Source organism: Clinocottus analis, unplaced genomic scaffold (genome assembly GCF_023055335.1).
Source record: "Clinocottus analis isolate CAN_PGR_092001 unplaced genomic scaffold, fCliAna1.0.p SCAF_27, whole genome shotgun sequence".
Taxonomy (NCBI): domain Eukaryota; kingdom Metazoa; phylum Chordata; class Actinopteri; order Perciformes; family Cottidae; genus Clinocottus; species Clinocottus analis.
The window spans coordinates 3,494,488-3,512,301 of record NW_027176009.1 but is presented as its reverse complement, the minus strand read 5'-3'; the positions used below and the strand labels follow the sequence as shown (position 1 = coordinate 3,512,301).

The 17,814-nt window shown below is 39.5% G+C and overlaps 3 protein-coding genes across 4 annotated transcripts; all 3 read left to right on the top strand.

Moving 5' to 3' along the window:
- Positions 1-2,188: 2,188 nt before the first annotated feature.
- LOC137795243 (CMRF35-like molecule 8) lies at positions 2,189-4,450 on the top strand. Of its 2 annotated transcripts, XM_068592603.1 has the most exons (5): positions 2,189-2,692; positions 3,175-3,351; positions 3,922-4,017; positions 4,132-4,151; positions 4,277-4,450. In XM_068592603.1, exons 1-5 carry the CDS (start codon positions 2,302-2,304, stop codon positions 4,424-4,426), a joined length of 834 nt encoding a protein of 277 aa, XP_068448704.1. In that variant the 5' UTR covers positions 2,189-2,301; the 3' UTR covers positions 4,427-4,450. The 2 variants fall into 2 exon arrangements, with proteins under 2 accessions (XP_068448704.1, XP_068448703.1); XM_068592602.1 differs by having other exon boundaries at positions 3,922-4,151.
- An 8,254-nt stretch (positions 4,451-12,704) lies between these two features.
- LOC137795034 (CMRF35-like molecule 9) lies at positions 12,705-14,812 on the top strand. The gene is made up of 6 exons (XM_068592246.1): positions 12,705-12,771; positions 12,890-13,225; positions 13,468-13,497; positions 13,595-13,636; positions 13,752-13,879; positions 14,492-14,812. The coding sequence occupies exons 1-6, from the start codon at positions 12,705-12,707 to the stop codon at positions 14,810-14,812; spliced, it is 924 nt and encodes a 307-aa protein (XP_068448347.1).
- A 570-nt stretch (positions 14,813-15,382) lies between these two features.
- On the top strand, positions 15,383-17,369 carry LOC137795219 (CMRF35-like molecule 7). Its single transcript, XM_068592570.1, has 5 exons — positions 15,383-15,469; positions 15,936-16,235; positions 16,483-16,533; positions 16,622-16,729; positions 16,880-17,369. Exons 1-5 carry the CDS (start codon positions 15,436-15,438, stop codon positions 17,131-17,133), a joined length of 747 nt encoding a protein of 248 aa, XP_068448671.1. The 5' UTR covers positions 15,383-15,435; the 3' UTR covers positions 17,134-17,369.
- Positions 17,370-17,814: the final 445 nt, after the last annotated feature.

Sequence of the window (17,814 nt, the reverse complement as noted above, 5' to 3'; positions counted from 1 at the left end):
GTACTGTATTATGTTGTAAAAAATGTGTGTGCATATATTATGTTTTGTTGGTATTAAAGAATAACTCTAAAAAATATAATACAATTGTTTAAAGTTGCAGAGTAAAGGCTAAATTGTTCATAAACTTAAAATGGAACGCTTAAGAAGTATGATGGGGAAGATTCCTTTGTTACAATGTAAAGTTTTATTTCTTTCAAAGTGTTTAGTAACAGGTGTTACAACAACAGGCGGTACTTATTGTTGGACTGAATTTTCAAGCATCGTTGTGACAGAAGAAATTAAATCTGGTGCTGGAAAGATTAACCATATCGACACATTAACTTGGGTCTAATGGGCTATGATTGACTTCCAAACTATTTGTGCTGTCTCAAAACATCAAATAACACAAGATAAAGGCCTCTCTCATATCCGAACTAAAGAAACAATACCTTCTGTGATATTTGGTGAGCTTTAAGGATCCTCAAAGGCCGGTTATTTAAATCTTTGAACAGAGCCCTGCTAGCTGTGTCCCCCTGCTTTCAGTGCTAATGCGAAGCAACAGTCTGTGAGAGTGGTATCGCTTTATTGTCTAAACCTCCGCCAGAAAGAGAAAGTGTGGAGCTTGTGCTTTAAACTGGCTTGAAGGTGAGCACAGAGAAACCTCCTCCAAACTTATTAAATATACTTTATTGATGAGTATGCATAATTGGTGTTTTCATTGTGTTTATCTGTTTACAATAATCAGGATGAAAATAACCGGAAATTAAAGCAAACAGACGACGTGAAGTAAAAAATAAGAAGAAATACAAATAATTAAAATAAAGAAAAATTTAAAAATAATGAATCAAAACACACCCACCCACACGGTCTTTACGTTTGTTCACAGTTTGTGTAATACAGTATTGTCAGAATATAATTAAGTATTACAAATAAAACCAAATATAAAATTCAGTCCCCCTCACACAAATGATTATCGCACAGCTCCTGAGGACAAAACGGTTTCTGGTATATTTATGAGGTCAAGTTAAATATTCGCCCGGCAGGAGGGATGTGTTTCCATGGCAGCTGAGAGCAAACTCAATCACTCTGTGTATAACAACATTTTCTGAAAATAAGATTTCCTGAAGTTTCCCTCTGGCTCTGATCCCCGTGACACAGTCAATAGACGTGGAGCTTGTTGAGTTTGGTACCTTCCAGCTTCATGTGCTGTGGATGCACTGAGGCACACGGAGCAGCTGCAAGAGAACAAGAAATGTAAACAAGTACGTTTGTATATCATTTAAAAAAAAAAAAAAAAGAGTACTAGAGAGGTGCAACCCGGCAGCACAATCACAGCTTTGTATCTTTCCTGGATCTTTAAGTTGCATGGCATTGTATCAGATAATCCATCCATACACATTGGAGCAGACTGCTGCATTTCTCCCAACTTTTCATTTACTTAGTTTCTAACCCGGAAAAAGAATGAGGATTCTTCACGTCGTCATGTTTTGCTGCTTCTCCGGTGAGTTTAGGTGTTTCTTTTTTGTTAACATTCATCTCGACAGGTTTTATTTGTCAAATTTACATTATGAAGGAGGAGGAGATAAAAAGTCTTCAACCTCAAAATAGTTAATTAGCTAAATTATGTAAGTGTCATTGTAAATGATGAGTTGCATTGTATTGTCAGTTGTTTTGTCACCAACAACTGTTTTATTGACATTTTATATATATATATATATATATATATATATATATATATATATATATATATATATATATATATATATATATATATAGTCTATTGAATTATACAAGTAGGCTATGATGTTGTTTCAGAATGTATTGACTTAAAGCCTTTTCTTTGCGTAGTATATTAGTGGCTGCCATCGTTGTTGTATGAGCCTACACGGAGAGTTGTCGCCTCACAAAAACATTAAAACGCTCTTGGTTGACTCTTGCCGGAGCTTCTTTCATGTCATCATCTTCTTTCTCTGCATTTCATGTCTGTATGTCCACTATTGTAAATAATGGCAAAATGCCCAAAAGATTAAATAAAAAAACAACACATTGAGACAATTTGAAAAACAAACAAACAAAGGCACATAATTGTGGGATTGATCTCTCGTATAAACTTCTAATTGCACATAAATTAGGTAAAATAAATCAAGAAGATTAGGTGAATCCAAAAGTGGAACAGGAGACACAATTTGTACTGTGGGCATCACTACACAGAAACACACAGAATTAATTTGCAAGCAGAGGTACATTAGCAATGTGTGAATTCATTTGAATGTTCTTGCTTGTCAATCAAACAAATCCACATTTCAGCATTAGTTCCAGTAGATGCTGTGGTCAACAGGTGTAACCGTGCACTTGCTTTATGCTGCAGTTGTGTGTGCAGAGGCTTCAGCAGTGCACGTGGTGAGCGGCCATGTTGGAGCAGAGGTCTCCATCCACTGCTCTGGAAGCTGGACCACAAACAACAGCTCCGAGCGCCACAACATGTACTTCTGCAGAGGCCTCTGCTCCAGAGAAAACATTCTCATTCAAGCCGCGAGCGAGAGCATGGACGTCACGCGGCAAGGGAGATACAGCATGGAGGTCGACAAGGAAGACGGAACCTTCAGCATGACCATAAAGAGGCTGAGGAGGACAGACGCAGGGCCGTATCAATGCGGAGTGGAGGGAAATCTTCATGTGTGGCACCAGGAGGTCACTCTCATCGTTGTAGATGGTAAGTTCATGGCTCGCTGCAATCAAATTTCTGCAGGAAATGGAAGGTTTCGGGATAATGATATAGTATAATAATATCTAGTTGTTCACAAATATACCTTTTATTTAGGATCTTGTATGAAACTAATCTCATAGTGTTAACTGCAGGTTAATCCGAGATTATTGAGTCATGTTGTCAGGACTGAGAAACCGAACCTCGTCTCACACTGATTCTGTCTGCAGGATAAAACCAGCCACAATGTATGAAGCCGGCAGCCTGGTCTGGCTTTGTGTGGAAAGTCCAAAAACATAGTTCAATTCAATTCAGTGTGTTTTGTATAGCCCAAACTCACAAATCACAAATTTGCCTCAGAGGGCTTTTGACAATCTGTACACATACAACATTCCTGTCCCAGGACCTCACGTTGGATCAGGAAAATAGTGTATCTTGTGATTTAGTAATGTCACATGAGCACAAAAATGAATTGTCCTTTTATTCCAAAGAGTCCACTGTGCCCCTCGGATCCTCTCCCGCCACCACCCCCATTCAAGCTGGAGCAGATGCCGAGCTGCCTCTACCTCGAGGCAGCTCGGCATCCGGCACTGCACCCTCACCAGCAGCATCAACCCTGCCTGCAGCGGAGGACAAGACCAACCAGACAGCAACAACCTACCTCAAAGGTATTTAGAGCCAAAGTCAGCAGCTATTCACTTCTAACAAGCTTCAAAACAGCAAACCACGACTAATTATTAGTTATAATTTATAATGGGTAATATTTGCAGCACCATCAAATGTGTTTAATTCATTGCTTATTTACTTGGAGGATTGACCTTCACAGTGAGTGACAATAGAGGGCTGTTTTAAATGTATTTGCTGTTGGTGAAATCTTCATTTTGAGTGTTTGTTTAAGTGTGATTTTTAGATATACTGTACCTGCTGAGAAGAAAATGTGGAAATGTATCACATTTCTATTTGTAAAAGAGAAGAGTTATTCGTGCAGTTTCGGTGAAAAATGACGAGATATATGTTTAGTAAGTGGCAAAGCTGTTTTTCCCCCACAACTCTAAACAAGTGCATTACATGTTCAATTGAAGAACTTTGTTTTTTGTGCGCATAAAAACAACTGAAAATGAGTCAAAACGGTGCATAATATAAATATCAAGGACGAGTTCCTCATTTTGTTTGGATGACCTGCTGCTGTGAAGTAAACCGTATCATCACAAACGCATGTCTGACGATGTTGTTTGCAGACACCACAGTGGTCATCATTGTCTCGGTGAGCCTGGGCGTTCTGGTGTGTGCCATCATACCTCTTATATTCTACAGACACTGGTGGAGTAATGCAGGTGAGGTGACACGTACGCACCTGCACACAAACTGCTTTCATTCATTGTGTGATCTGAAACCAAAAAAGAGCATTCACATGTGTTTGAATGAATCCTGTTGCTTGTTTGTTTCAGAAGGTCAGAACAAGGGGCAGGTGAGTAACCGTTTCCTTGTTAACTAGATTTAATTTGGATTTAAATGTTCATCCCTTACATTTCATGCAATAGGTTTACGGGTCAGATAAAACCAATTTTAATGACAATTCTTCTTCATTTACAGCCTGAAAACTGTGAGGAAAATGCAGATGTGGCCTCTACTCAGGCTGCGGCCTCACTGCAGCCTTTAGATGCTGAGCCTGAGTCCAGTATTCACAATTCCTCCCAGTACGCTGGAGTCTACCAGGCACTTAATCCCAAAACTCTGGACTGAACAGGGTTTATTCTGTCTCTGACCTAACAGCTAAATCACATTCTTCTCTGTATTATGAATCAAATAAAGGATAAATGTTTCTTTATCTGTGCATTTTCTTCCTTTGGATGTCTGTAAAGTTAATTATCAGTTTCTTGCAACGATAATCATCAGTGATGTCATCTTCCTGAATAGGAATAAGGTCAGAACAATTTTAAGATATTGAATACACCTTAGTTAGACACATCTGCTGCTGCCTGATGAAAGGTGTCAGTAGATTTGCAGGACAAGGGGCCAGTAGGGGCCAGTAGATTTGCAGGACAAGGCTGACATGTGGCGCATGCAGGTATAGCAGATTTTGAATACATATAAGTAAAATACAATATATATATATATATATAATTTTCATGTATCATAATGGGATGAAAAGCTGTAAATTATGCCCATATAAATGTGTTTTCTACACTGAACGAAAAAAAGCATTGGATTTTTCTTTTTTTTATCTAATAAGTGATGCATTTCAGTGTTGACCAGCAGAGGGCAGCTTAAAGGTGTAGGGACCGTTTGGGAAAAAAATAAAAGGAATTGCTTATAACAATGTCTATTGTAATGTTACAAGAACAGAAATCCAACAAAATAAAGCACACTGAACAGAAAGCACGGACTTGTTACATCTCAGGTGTGGGCAGAATTAAAAACATTTTTTAGCTCCTTAAAATTCAAAGTAGCGGTGCAGTTAGACCTGCACATAGTGTTACACAAATTGGATCTCACTTTGGAATTAGATGCCATAGGATGCCAACCAAAAATATAGAATTAATTGTTTTTCAAAATACCATCAGGGCCACCAGTGTCTATTTAGAAGATCTATTTTTATGTTGAAGGCCATCTATTTTCTTGCACATGCACAAGCCTGCAGAGTGGTGTTGCTTGTGTAGTGTCATTTTGAGACACTAACTTTCCAGCAAGGGTGTGAGATGGTCGGAGGGAAATAGAAATACATGTTTATCGTTACATTTACAGCCTATAGTTTTAACACCTCCAGCCAACAGTGGACAACCACGCAAACACATTTGTGATAGACACACTTTATGAAAGTCCCCACCTGTTCTTTAAATAACAATAGAGTCATTTTCTGTCCTTCACACTTCGGCTTCATGTAACTGAAGGCCCACTCGGTGAGTGTTTAGGCCACAAACATTCATACAAAGCATCAAAAGACATAAATGACAAAGTTTTAGATGTTCTCAGATGTTAGCACTAAAATATAACATCGCAATGTTGTGGCATCCTTTTGTTTTCATTAGGATCCAGACCTGTGCTTAGAATTGCTTGAAGGTGTTTGTGAATTAACTACTAAATCAGTAGTTCAGCATGTTTATGGCAGAGGGTTGATATGTGTAAGGCTAACGCCAGCAACCTGCTTAGCATATAGACATGAACAAGGAAGCAACACCACATCTGTTAAAAAGTAACCAAATCCACCAAATAGCACCTCCGAAGTGAGAAACTAAATTCCCAGTTACTTTCAGACAGAGCCGTGCTAGCAGTGCCATGCTAGCAGATCTCCCATGTTCAGTCTAAACAAAGCTAACCAGCTGCCGACTGTAGCTTCATACCAAAGAGGCATGTGTATCAATCATCTTATCTATTTCAAGTACAGCAAATGTATAATTCCTTGCTAAATAAAGTGACTTTCTTGTAAAATATAAAATATATTATTTAGTCTTTTACCAATTGTTTATATTCTTAAATAAACATTGTGTAGGAATAGGTGGTGTCTAGCAAAGCTGCTCTTCTCACTTCTCTGTTTCCAGGACTGTGCTGATGGGACCGTGCCAGCGCCGTTTGCTTCTCTCAGAGGCCGTCCTTACCATAATAATACTATTTTAGGATCACAGTTTTGCACCTGGTGGCTCAAGTTACCAAAATTTCACAAGTGTGTTGGAGAACTGCGGTGGCAGGTGACGTAAAAATGCAAAAGGCTCTCAGTAGAGTCAGTGTTTGATGTTTGGTTCGTCTGTTTAATAAATAACAACAATGGAAACATAGTGATGAATTCTTCAATTCCATTTGTGATAATGGATTGCGACACAACCTGCAATAACCAACATATATTTTGGTCACTGATGTTTTTGGAAGGCAGCTGAAACAATTATAACCACAACACTGACATATCACTCTTTTATTAGATTTGACTCTTTTAATACGGCAAACGTCTCATTAAACAGTTACGTATTTGCACTTTCAGATGTTAGAGAGCAACACTATTTCGGGTCCTATTTCTGTCTAGGGGAATATTCTGTCTCTTTTTTTGTTCTCTACCAACTCCTGTTAGAAATATCTGGCTCTTTAATTGCAAAAAGCTCCATTAGGTTCACCAGCTAGTTGCAGGTTGTGTACATTATGTTTTTGGAGCCTTTTCCACTGATGAAAGGTGCCCGCTGCAGCTGGAAATGATTCTGTGAAAAGTGTGAGAGTGATCCAAACCTGACCTGAACAACTAACTGAAACTAAAACTCTAAAGCTGAGGGAAGCTGCAGCTTCAGGCGATAACTCTCTCTGGGTTCATCATTACGAGTGAGTCCACTCACATTGTCGTTTAATACATTGCTATTACATACATTCAACTTACAGACACTTTAAAATAGCCGTGGCAAAGCAACTGCAACTTTTGTGAACTGAATTCTATTATTATTCACATATGCTCAATTTGAATTGTTTGTAAACTTATTATTTGTAGATGTGAAGAAAAGCATCTGTATTTTGTTTCAGTTTCTTTGCTTTCAATTCCTGTTGCAAAACAGGCTACACATAATGACACCAGAAATTGAAACTAAGCGTGGGCTTGCATCGGAGACAATGGTCTTCTCACTTCACCTTTGCCTACGCATGTTTCTCTGCTTTTGGTTAAAACCCTACACGTCTTCCGCTCTCTTACAGTCAAAACCACAAGAAGAAGCTGGATAGTAGAGAGCTTATCTCGGTGTTATTTCATTTGCATCAGGTCGAGCATGAGCATGTTGAAACATTTAACTACTTTTTAGGTTTTTAAAGAGATATATTTTAAAATAAAGTACAAAGTCTGGAGGGACTACTAAGAAACTACAGAGCTGGCACTTTATTAATCAGAATGAAGACCATTTCTGTCTTCTGTTTTCTTCTCTATGGTAAGTGCGATAATTAAAATACATTCAAACAATCTAATCAATTCAAAGATGCTGTACTCTTATCTCATGATTTAATATTGGCAGCGGCCAGGACAGAGGGTGGAGACATCAAAGTAGACGGATTCGAGGGCGGAGAAGTCTCGTTCCAGTGTTCACACAGATATGCGTCGAATAACCCTAAATACTTCTGCAAGGATCCATGTAAAGATGTACTGGCTAAAGCACAAAATGGTGGACAAGTGGCGACAGGGAGGATAACGCTGGTGGACTCGGGGAACGGAGTCTTCATTGTGACCTTGAGTCCCCTCCAGCTGTCCGACATGGGGAGATACTGGTGTGCAGTGGAAAGATTTGGTTTTGATACATTTATTGAAGTACAGATTACTGTAAAGAAAGGTACGTGTATGATCTTATCACTTCTTGAAACGGATGTTTCTTTACTGACTGATTTTATTTTTGTCTCTGCATTCATAATACACATTTCCCCCTCCCCCTAAGATTCATCTTGTTACACTTATTGGTTTGAATCTACTGCTCTAAACTATCTCACTGTATAAAAAGTTATTAAAAGCTACACCTCGACCTGCTACAAAATACTCTTTAATGATGTATGAAAACATAATAATCTAATAATATTACATATAATATTATATCCACGATGTAGATATTTTGACTTCAGAACAAACCATTAAGTTGATCATACTTTTACATAAAAGACCCGTGTGTGGGACTCAGGGACATCTAGTAGTGAGGTTGCAGATTGCAACAAACTGACTACGACTTCACTCTAATCCTCTAATCTTCCACCACTGTCCCCTTAAAGCAGTTGCAACTGAGACCACAACTGCCAAACCACCCACATGGACGCATCCTAATATTTGGACCTCAACAGAATTAACAACTGGAACCAGTATGACAACAAATCTTTTGACAGGAATCCTTACAAAAATAAATGACAAATAAAACATTTATAATGTAGAAGTAATATTTTATCCAACCTCACAGCTTCAAACAACAACAATGGTGGAAAACAGAACAGCATCACAGGTGAGTTTCTTTTCAATAATTTGCTGTGTGCAGTTGGTGCATTAATATGTCAAATGTTGAGCCATATCTCTTGTTTTGGGTCAGGCACCGTGTTGTACGCTACAGTCGGGGCTGTGGCGGGGCTCGCTATTCTGATGCTGGCAATAATCCTCGGGAAACGCAGAGTAAAGTTAAAACCTCAACCGGAAGTTTGCTCCAACGGCACAGACCTCCACAGAGCAGATGAAAGACAGGTATGAGACACCAGCTGAAGTCGGGATGTCGCTTCACGACGCAGCAACTGTCTTCCCAGAGAAACATGACGATTGTCTTGGCAGCGAATCAAATGAAGATGACGACGATCAAGTTTCCTTTCCTGGTTTCAGAGGTCAATGGACAAAGAGGGGTTTTCCAAAAGGCCGTCAGTTCATATTTCTCTATGTTATACAACGTACAGCCAATCGGTGTTGCCATTTGTATTTGTAATTTGAGGAAATATGCTTATTTGCATACTTTCAGATGAGAAGATCTTATTTCTCTCTGTTAAACATGCCACCTTGGTGAGCTTTAAAGGTGGGGTTGGGGTGACTTTTTATATTTTAATCTGCAATTTGTCATATTTACAATTCATATTTTGAATGCAAATCACTTTGAACTACATCAGTCAACTTAATGTGGTATCTTTATGTGTTGCTGAGTAGATTTACTACACTTACATTCAAACTAGTAAAATGAAGAACATACTAATAAATGCTGATGTGTTTTCCCTTTGACACTTTTCAACAGGCTGCCTGTGAGCACAATGGCATTGGCGAGGACGTGCAGTCGAAGAAAAAAACATCTGAGCTTTTCTCTTGTTCTGACTACTCGAAGCAGAATCCAGCGACAGCTGCGTCCACAGCAGTCCAATGCAGCGTACCCCTTCACATTTATGAAAACATCTGTTTCCCCAAAGGCTCCGAACATCCAAGACACTCAGCTGCAAGGGACCAAGACAAATGTGACAACAGCTCTCGGATCTACGTCAAACTTGTATCTACAAGAACTGCTGAAGGCCGTCTTGGAAAACACACAAATAAACCCACAGCAACTAAAAATGCAAAAAGCAAACCTACATGCAGTGATACCACAGACGTGAGGCCAAGATCACTTTGGTTTGGTTTGGATACATCAGGAACAGTGTGAGGTGATGGGACCTTTATGGGCAACAATGTACAAGTGAACTTTACTGTACCGCCTACGATGCTTCTTCAATGAAACCAACGTTCATCATTCACTTTAAATAAATGTGTATATGTTAAGATATGCTGAGGGCCAGAGACATGTTCTGTCTTTGCATTGATTTAGAGAGAAAATCTAACTTTTAACTGTAAAAAGCAAATTTGTAGTGAAATATATATATTTTTTTAACTTTTGAATATTTGTTCATTTATAATGCACAATTGAGTAGTGTGAGAGGGACGGATGGTGAGGGGTTAACAGTCTGATATCATATAGATTCATGAAATGAAGTCTGATACTACAGTCATATAATTAATTAATAAAAAGCTGAAATTGCTATTGTAGAAAGATTTTAGAGTCTTATAAGATTGCAACACGACTGTTTTTGTCTGGATTTTTTTCTCCCTGTATAAGAAACCTCTAGAATTGTGTCAACAATACATTACCATTATAATACTTCACAGGAGTACTTGTAGCACTGCTATTTCACATTGTACTATTGTACAAAGAGCAGTAATTACCGAAACAGTGATGTTGAGGAAAAAAAAGAGGATTGTTGTCCGAAGGCTCTGAACCAAACTTTAATATATGTGGTAAAACCTTTGTGTTTATCTTCAGTCCCAGACTTAAGATAAAAAGAGAATACCAAACAATCTAACAGGTTTAAGGAAACACAGTATGTAAATATCTCCTTATTTCTTTAGTTTTCTGGTTTATTTGAGTTAACAAGCTGAATAATAATAATAACTCTTTACTTAAAGTTCATTTTTATGGAGTAAAAAACAACAACCAGAAAGTCAGATCTCAGTTTTTTTTTACAAAATTAACTAAATGTATGGCATAGAGAAGCTAGTTTAGATGTCGTATTTTCTAACCAATATTTTAGACACACTGTTAACTGACAGGATGAGTGCCTTGCATGCAGCGGTGCTGTGGTTTAATGTCTAACACGTAGCACAGCTGCAACAATAACCCGATGCAGATTTACTCCTGAGTCCACCCGTCAGGGAGAGATAGCAGCATTGATGTGTTTAGCAAGGAGGTTGTGTGTCTGTCTGGCATGATGTGTCAGGGCTTCCACCAGTGTAATGCAAGCCCAGCGGCGCGTGTGGCATGATTATGACATTAACAGTAACTTCATAGATATGAATGTAGCACTGCAGTTTGTTTGTTGGTAAATAAATGCTACAACTCCTGAAGACCCAGGCCACGTTCCCGTGTCTCGCTTTCTATACCTGCTGATGAACATGTAGGTTAGCCACTTAAAGTTATACTCGTCTTTTAAAAAAAACATACGAACTTGTGATCAATCGGTCAAAATGAATGTGTTTGTAGTTAGTGAGAGTGTGTGCATCTGGAGAAAGGGCTTTAACATTGTATAAGTCAGTATTAATATAGGTCTGTACCTTAAAATAAACATGATTGCCTCTCTGTGTAGTATCTTGAAGTTTCTGATTTTGGCACATCCTCGTGGTCACTATGGCCTGTCAATGGACACGACCTTGCTGCAAACTATGGTTTCCAGCACATTACTGTGAAACCTTTAAACGTTTTATTTTGTGTGCTGTGTGGGGCATTATAAAATGGATGAACCATTCATAATGAAGTGAAAAGAAAGGATGTTTAAGGCTTACTGGCATGAATAATGTAACAAAAGACTGACTTGCTTCTTGAATTTTCCTCAGATAGAACGATAGGGATGAAGTAGATACATACACGGATGCATTCATAATGTTTCATGGCATCCGCCTGAAACGTATCTTATTTAATTTTCAAACACATTCTCGTTTATTATCACTCTCAGCCTGTTGTTGTTCCACAGATCAATGCTATTCATATTAATATGTCAACACATGGATGACAGCAAAGAATAACAGGTGGCGCTTTTTAATAAAGCGTATTTTGTTCTTTTTAGGGCCACTTGAGGGAACAACCTGTGTGGCCAAGGTATCAGCTGTTTATTTACACATCCAGCAAACACAGAGCAACACTATCATTCAGTTGCAGTTGTGTTTGTGTCCAATATTTACTTCAGTTCATCTCTTTTTTTCAATCTCTCCCATCTCCTGATGGAATCGTCTGGCTCGTTATGCTTCACTATGTTCACCAGATGGTCAACAACTGTGTCTGCTTGCATGTTGAATGTTCGGCAGTTCGGGAGCAGTTGGGTTATTAAGAGAACTGAAACAGCTTCCTGCGGCTGCTGGAAACAATCAAATGAGAGCAGCTCAAACAATCGGCGAAAGTAAAGTTATGGGCCGTAAGAGCAAAATAATCTGCGTAGACGCTCTATTGTTGCTGTTAACTTCAGCCTGGTGATAATTCTCATTGGGTCCATTACTGTGAGTGAAACTATTCAAATTATAAAAAAATCATTTGATCTTTTATTAATCACAAAAACATATTGATGAGTGCAGATTTATTTATTTTCATAGGTAATTTATGAATCCTTCATACAGTAAGAACAACTTCTGGCTGAGCAAACTTGGAAAAATCAATGTAACTGGTTTGAACCTCATCCCAATAGGTGGTAGTACCAGATAGCCATACTGGAGCATAAGTAAAGTACAGAGAGTGGCCTTGAAGCATGCAGGGAATTAAAGCTGAATTAATTATTAATGCTGGATGTGCTTTTATAAAAAAAGAGCTTGTGAATACATATTAAGGTGAGTTTTTGAGTCACCTAAGCCGCAATAATTTCACTTTCATAGGTTGAAGGTTATGTGTGGACCGGTTTGTTCATGAAAGAGGAAGAGGTTTAAACACATGGACATGAAAGCCCCGGATTTAACACACGAACGCAGTCTTTCGTCCAGGTTGCTGCCTCATTGTGCAGCTGGAGAGGAATCTGAGTGTCGCAAACTGAAGGTAAACTGGGAGTGATGGGACCAACCTGGATCTCATGGAGAACCACTACAACTGTCATCGTTGCTATTCTACAAATCCAAGGTGGGCCGCATGCTATGCATTGAAGCTGACGTGATGGACATCACTTGAGTTAAACTATTTATTAAAACGCATGATTACAGGATTACGCTACTAATGCATCTTTTTTTCTGAACGACAGCTCTGATCAGTGTCAAAACCCCAGCTGTTACCGGTGTGGAAGGCCCGAGATTTGACTTCAGATGTAAATACGAAGACGGCCAGCAGAACAATACTAAATTCTTCTGCTATGACAGTGATGACAAAATCGTCTCCCTGATACGGACGCAAAGCCACGAGCAGTGGCATAAAGACGGACGTTTCTCTCTGTACGACAACACCACCGGGGCCTTCTTCATCGTCAGGTCGGACAACCGCACCTCAGAGGACAGCGGGATGTACCGCTGTGGGGTGGACGTTGACTTGCACCCTGATCACGACAGCTTCATACAACTGAATGTTTCCAAAGGTACAGTATGTCCTGTCACTATGTTGTCTGTATGTTACAAACGTGTGGTTCCTGGTTGGTGTCTTACTGCTAAATGAGAAGCGTACAAGACAAATGCTGACTAGTTTCTGTGATTTCTAAGTTTTACTATAAATAAGAACTAAGACGTGGTTACCGAGCTTTAAATCCATATCTAAATGCTAGTATATTTATGTCCTGTATACATTTAAATACGGGTAAACTAATTATTGTTTACTGTCCTTCATCAACAGCAAACCCTCCAGATAATCTTACACATCAAAGTAAGTTAGATCTGTGTAATTACACAATTCATCAGGGAGCTCTGTGTGTTTAATATATTTCTTTGTTTTCATATTTTAGGCTTTTTTTGCTTTCAAGTTACTGCATCAACCATCTTTCCGGAGGACGTCCCACTGAACAGTGAGTGATGTGTGTGTGCGTGTGTGTGTGTGTGTGTTTTCATAAGTGTTCATAATTCTATGTGTGTGTGTGTGTGAGTGAATCTCCCGCCAGGTGAACTTGTTCTCTCCCGCAGAGTTCCACCTGTCGCTGTTCGTGACTGCAGCGATGTTCATGGCAGCCATGCTGTTCATATGCCTGTTCACACTTTGTCTCCGGCTGGCTGTTAAACACCGCAGACCTAGCCCACCCCAGAATAGAGAGGTTGGTCTAAACTTTTACCCGCACTAGCAGCAAGGCTACAGCGATATCGGTCGGTTCTCCACTGTTATCGAGACATAAATATATCTCAGCAACTAGTAGATGGATTGATACAGATTTTTGCGTCCCCATCAGGATTCGTCGCAATACGTTTGGTGATTCTCAGACTTTTTTTTATCAACACCATCATCACCATTAACCAAAACATTATTCAAAATGCCAATATTGTTGGTTATTGACTAAAGACCTGCAACACTAAAGACATTCTCATCAGACGCAGCGGCACTTGTGTTTAGGGCTAAATGTTGAGCTTGATTTATAATTGATAACTTGGGTTAACATGCGGCTTCGGTTTTGATTCAAACTGGTGACCATGTGGTAAACAGTATGCCCGCTAAACATCAGCGTATTAGCATTGTCCCTGAGAACATGTTAGCACGCTGATGTCAGCATTTGGCTCATTGTGCTTTAGTCACAGTGACGCTGGCAGGTCTGTAGACTCTGTTGGGCGACTGTAAGGAACACGTTTTTCAGTAAACACTAACATTCAGAGAATACTATGATATCTTATGCAAGAAACGGTTCACTGTCAGCAAGTTTCTGTTCACCCCATAGACATCATCCGACTATGAGACGATGATGCCTGGTGTAATGACTGAATCTGAAGTGGGCTGCAGCTCTTTGGCTTCAGACTGCGCTGATCTTCCGACTTCACCACCACCACCTGACCTCTGGTCCCACTTCACATCAAAGCATCGGGAGTCCACTGCCACTCTCGGCCTCGGTGACTATGATGAAGTGGATGGACCAAAGTACATCGACCAGTACCAGCATCTGGATCTGAGCCGGATAGAGGAGCATGTCTATCACAACCTTAAGAGGCTCAGCGGTGCTAAAGATGGACCACTGGGAGTCAAAGAGCAGATCAACTGTTGATACTGTTGAAGGATAATTACACGTTAATTGCAGCCGACGGAGAGTCAGTAACTTCCTTGTTAACGTTTGTTTTCTTGTTGCTGTGTTCCCAGATCTTATATGTTAATAGTATTGATACGAACGACCAAAGTGGCAACATCGAGGTTGTGAAAAAACAAAATGATCCTTCATTGTGAGTTGAAGGTAATTTGAAAGTTAGTGATAAAGGATCTTTAGTAAGTCAAGTAGTTATAGTAGTTTGAGCAGGACTCTCAACTCAAGCTGTCGAGAGTTGAAATAATCCACAAAGATGATACTGGAAGCTTTAAACTCTGTCTCTCGCTTTGCTTTCTGATATAATTCACCAAAATAAACCAAGTGGTAATATCGAAGGGTGTCCTTGTGTTTATTATTTACTGGCCTGATTAATCGGAAACATTGACGTCGAGACGACCAAGAGATGGGAAGGGATGTGATGCTTCTCACAAGTGGTTTTGTTGAATAGATGAGGAAGCTGGCTAAACATAGGAAGTGCAACAACAAAGGGGAACATGTGACAAATGAAGAGTTGCCGTTCGTTTGGTGAAATCAGGGCGAGATAAGAAAAGGCAAAGGAAAGTGACAGACGTACAAATTGTTTGAAGATGATTTCCCTCATTTTGGTCTTTCTTCTGGGAGGTAAGTTGACACAGGTTAACCTGTTTGTCTCTCAGTAATCCCTTGTTTTTGAGTCTATACCATGAACATTGAAACATTTTTAGGAAGCAGGATGATGTTTTTTTTAATTTGCCCGTTTGTTTCAGAGCTGCATCAAGACGAGGGAGTGCACTTTTTGAGCACTAGTTCTAGGAGCTTCTGAAATGATTAACAGGGTTACAGAAATACAACTTCTTTAGTAACTGCTTTTGTTCTTGAGGTACTGCATAGTTTAACCTTTTCCGACCTCTAAGAATATTCAAATGAAACTACCAGGACAGAATAAACAGTCCATAACTCATACTGTAGTCACATGCAACTGAGTCAGAGGCCAGAAAGCAAAAAGGCCGGAAGCCAGACGAGCAGGATACGTCCTTCTGGTTGGCGATATACAGCGTAACTATACAATGAACATCTGACTTTGTCGTTGTCTGTGTGTTTTGTGCAGGTTTATGGGAGACTGAAGCAATGTCAGGAGTGTTGGGAGAGGAGGTCACAATAAAATGCTCTCACTCCAACGCAGTTAACAACGTCAAATACTTTTGCAAGGGAAAGTGTAACGAAGTCCTAATTAGTAGCAGAAACAATAAAAAGGATTCAAATGAGAAATACAGTATTGCAGACGAAGGGAACACATTCAGCGTCACCATCTTCCATCTGACGGAGGACGACGCGGGAACTTACTGGTGTGGAATAGACAGAATTGGTGTGGACACGTACAATGAAGTAGTCCTCACGGTCATAAATGGTGAGTTGTTTCAGCACTGTATATGAACACATGATGTTGTTATTCTTCGTCACTGCAAACATGAAAACCTTTGCCCCATTTCGTTTTCACTATGATTAGCCAATATTTCACAACAGCCTGTCTCAAATGGGCCTTCTTGTCTTGTTGTTGCCACAAACAATAAATAAATGAAGGAAAAACAAAGCACATACAATGTGACTGAGAGACAAAGATTAGAGTTAAAATAAGCATTTCTTCTTTCTTTCAGAAAACAAACAGGATTCAGACAATGACTCCAATTCAACTACTTCCTCCTCGAGTAAGCAACTCTCTGCCTGCATGTGAGAGAGAGACGAAGTTGTGAGTGACGCGTCATCGCTGAGACGTGACGGTGTCCCTTCTTTCAGACAGGCTGGTGTACATTGGAGCAGGTCTCGGCGTGGTTGTGCTGGCTCTGGCGATGGTCCTTTTAATATTCTTTAGACATCGAAACAGAGACATCCACGCATCTTCTGGTATGAAACTAACCAACTCGTATGAAAATAGTTTCAGACCATGATGGCGTTTTGAATCATGATCAGCAATTTATTGTACTTTGAAATAGTTTTTATTCCATGTTTTTTCCATGGAGTGAAAGTAATACAAATGTAGTTTTCATTTCTCAGGAAAGAACCCAGACATAGTATATGCAACAGTTGCACACCCCATCACTACTTCCTCTTCAACAACCAACGGTCCAGAAGCAGACGACAAGACTGACAGCAGCTTTAGCCCGTCGACTGTTCAACACCCAGAGTTCAGAGGGGATTACTCGGACAATGTTTATTCCAACATCTCGGCTTCATCCGTCTCTCAGATCCAATCAGACGGCCTCTTCTATACCACGGTTAGCTTCAACAAACACACACAGCAGCAGTGACGCACCTGGCTCTGCAACGCTTACATACATTGAACACGAAGCAACAGATACATCTGACGTCTAAAACAATGTCTGAACTCAGTGCTGATCGTCTCAAGCGCTCTAAAAGTCTGTGTGATGCTAAACTGAAAATACCCTCCATTCACATATTGCTGTAAAACTGTTGTAAATGAATTATTCAAATAATTCAGAATGTATTTATTGTTTAACATTCACACAGGACGGATACTACCATAAGAAATATATCGATAACTAAATTGAAATTATAATCATGTTCAGTAGCTTTGGGGTTTTAGCCTAAAAGAAATTACATTGTCGAACCAATAAATAGATTTTCTTCTGTGTATTTTTTCTTCTTCTGTGAGACACCTACCACCAACATGCACACGCACGTACACACACACACACACACACACACACACACACACACACACACACACACACACACACACACACACACACACACACACACACAGATAGAAACTAAGATAGGCAGCCGTCACACCTATAGCTCTAACTGAATGTACAAAACGCTTTATAATTAACCTCAAGACTTCCTGGTTCATATTAGATGAAAGCCTTTAATTTAATTTAGACTCAGTGGGCAGAGAACCCTGTAGAGTCTGAAAAAAAAGCTGAAAGATAATGTTTGCAAAGATTGCAATAGAGTGCTGCAGGAAG

Bases quoted from the DNA above. Each gene is read 5' to 3' on its own strand.
- LOC137795243 (XM_068592602.1), top strand. From the start codon at position 2,302: ATGCTGTGGTCAACAGGTGTAACCGTGCACTTGCTTTATGCTGCAGTT. The intron at 2,693-3,174 runs GTAAGTTCATGG...TTTATTCCAAAG, and splicing joins CACTCTCATCGTTGTAGATG to AGTCCACTGTGCCCCTCGGA. The intron at 3,352-3,921 runs GTATTTAGAGCC...TGTTGTTTGCAG, and splicing joins AGCAACAACCTACCTCAAAG to ACACCACAGTGGTCATCATT.
- LOC137795034 (XM_068592246.1), top strand. From the start codon at position 12,705: ATGGGACCAACCTGGATCTCATGGAGAACCACTACAACTGTCATCGTT. The intron at 13,498-13,594 runs GTAAGTTAGATC...TTTGCTTTCAAG, and splicing joins AGATAATCTTACACATCAAA to TTACTGCATCAACCATCTTT. The intron at 13,880-14,491 runs GTTGGTCTAAAC...TTCACCCCATAG, and splicing joins GCCCACCCCAGAATAGAGAG to ACATCATCCGACTATGAGAC.
- LOC137795219 (XM_068592570.1), top strand. From the start codon at position 15,436: ATGATTTCCCTCATTTTGGTCTTTCTTCTGGGAG. The intron at 16,534-16,621 runs GTAAGCAACTCT...CCCTTCTTTCAG, and splicing joins TTCAACTACTTCCTCCTCGA to ACAGGCTGGTGTACATTGGA. The intron at 16,730-16,879 runs GTATGAAACTAA...TTCATTTCTCAG, and splicing joins AGACATCCACGCATCTTCTG to GAAAGAACCCAGACATAGTA.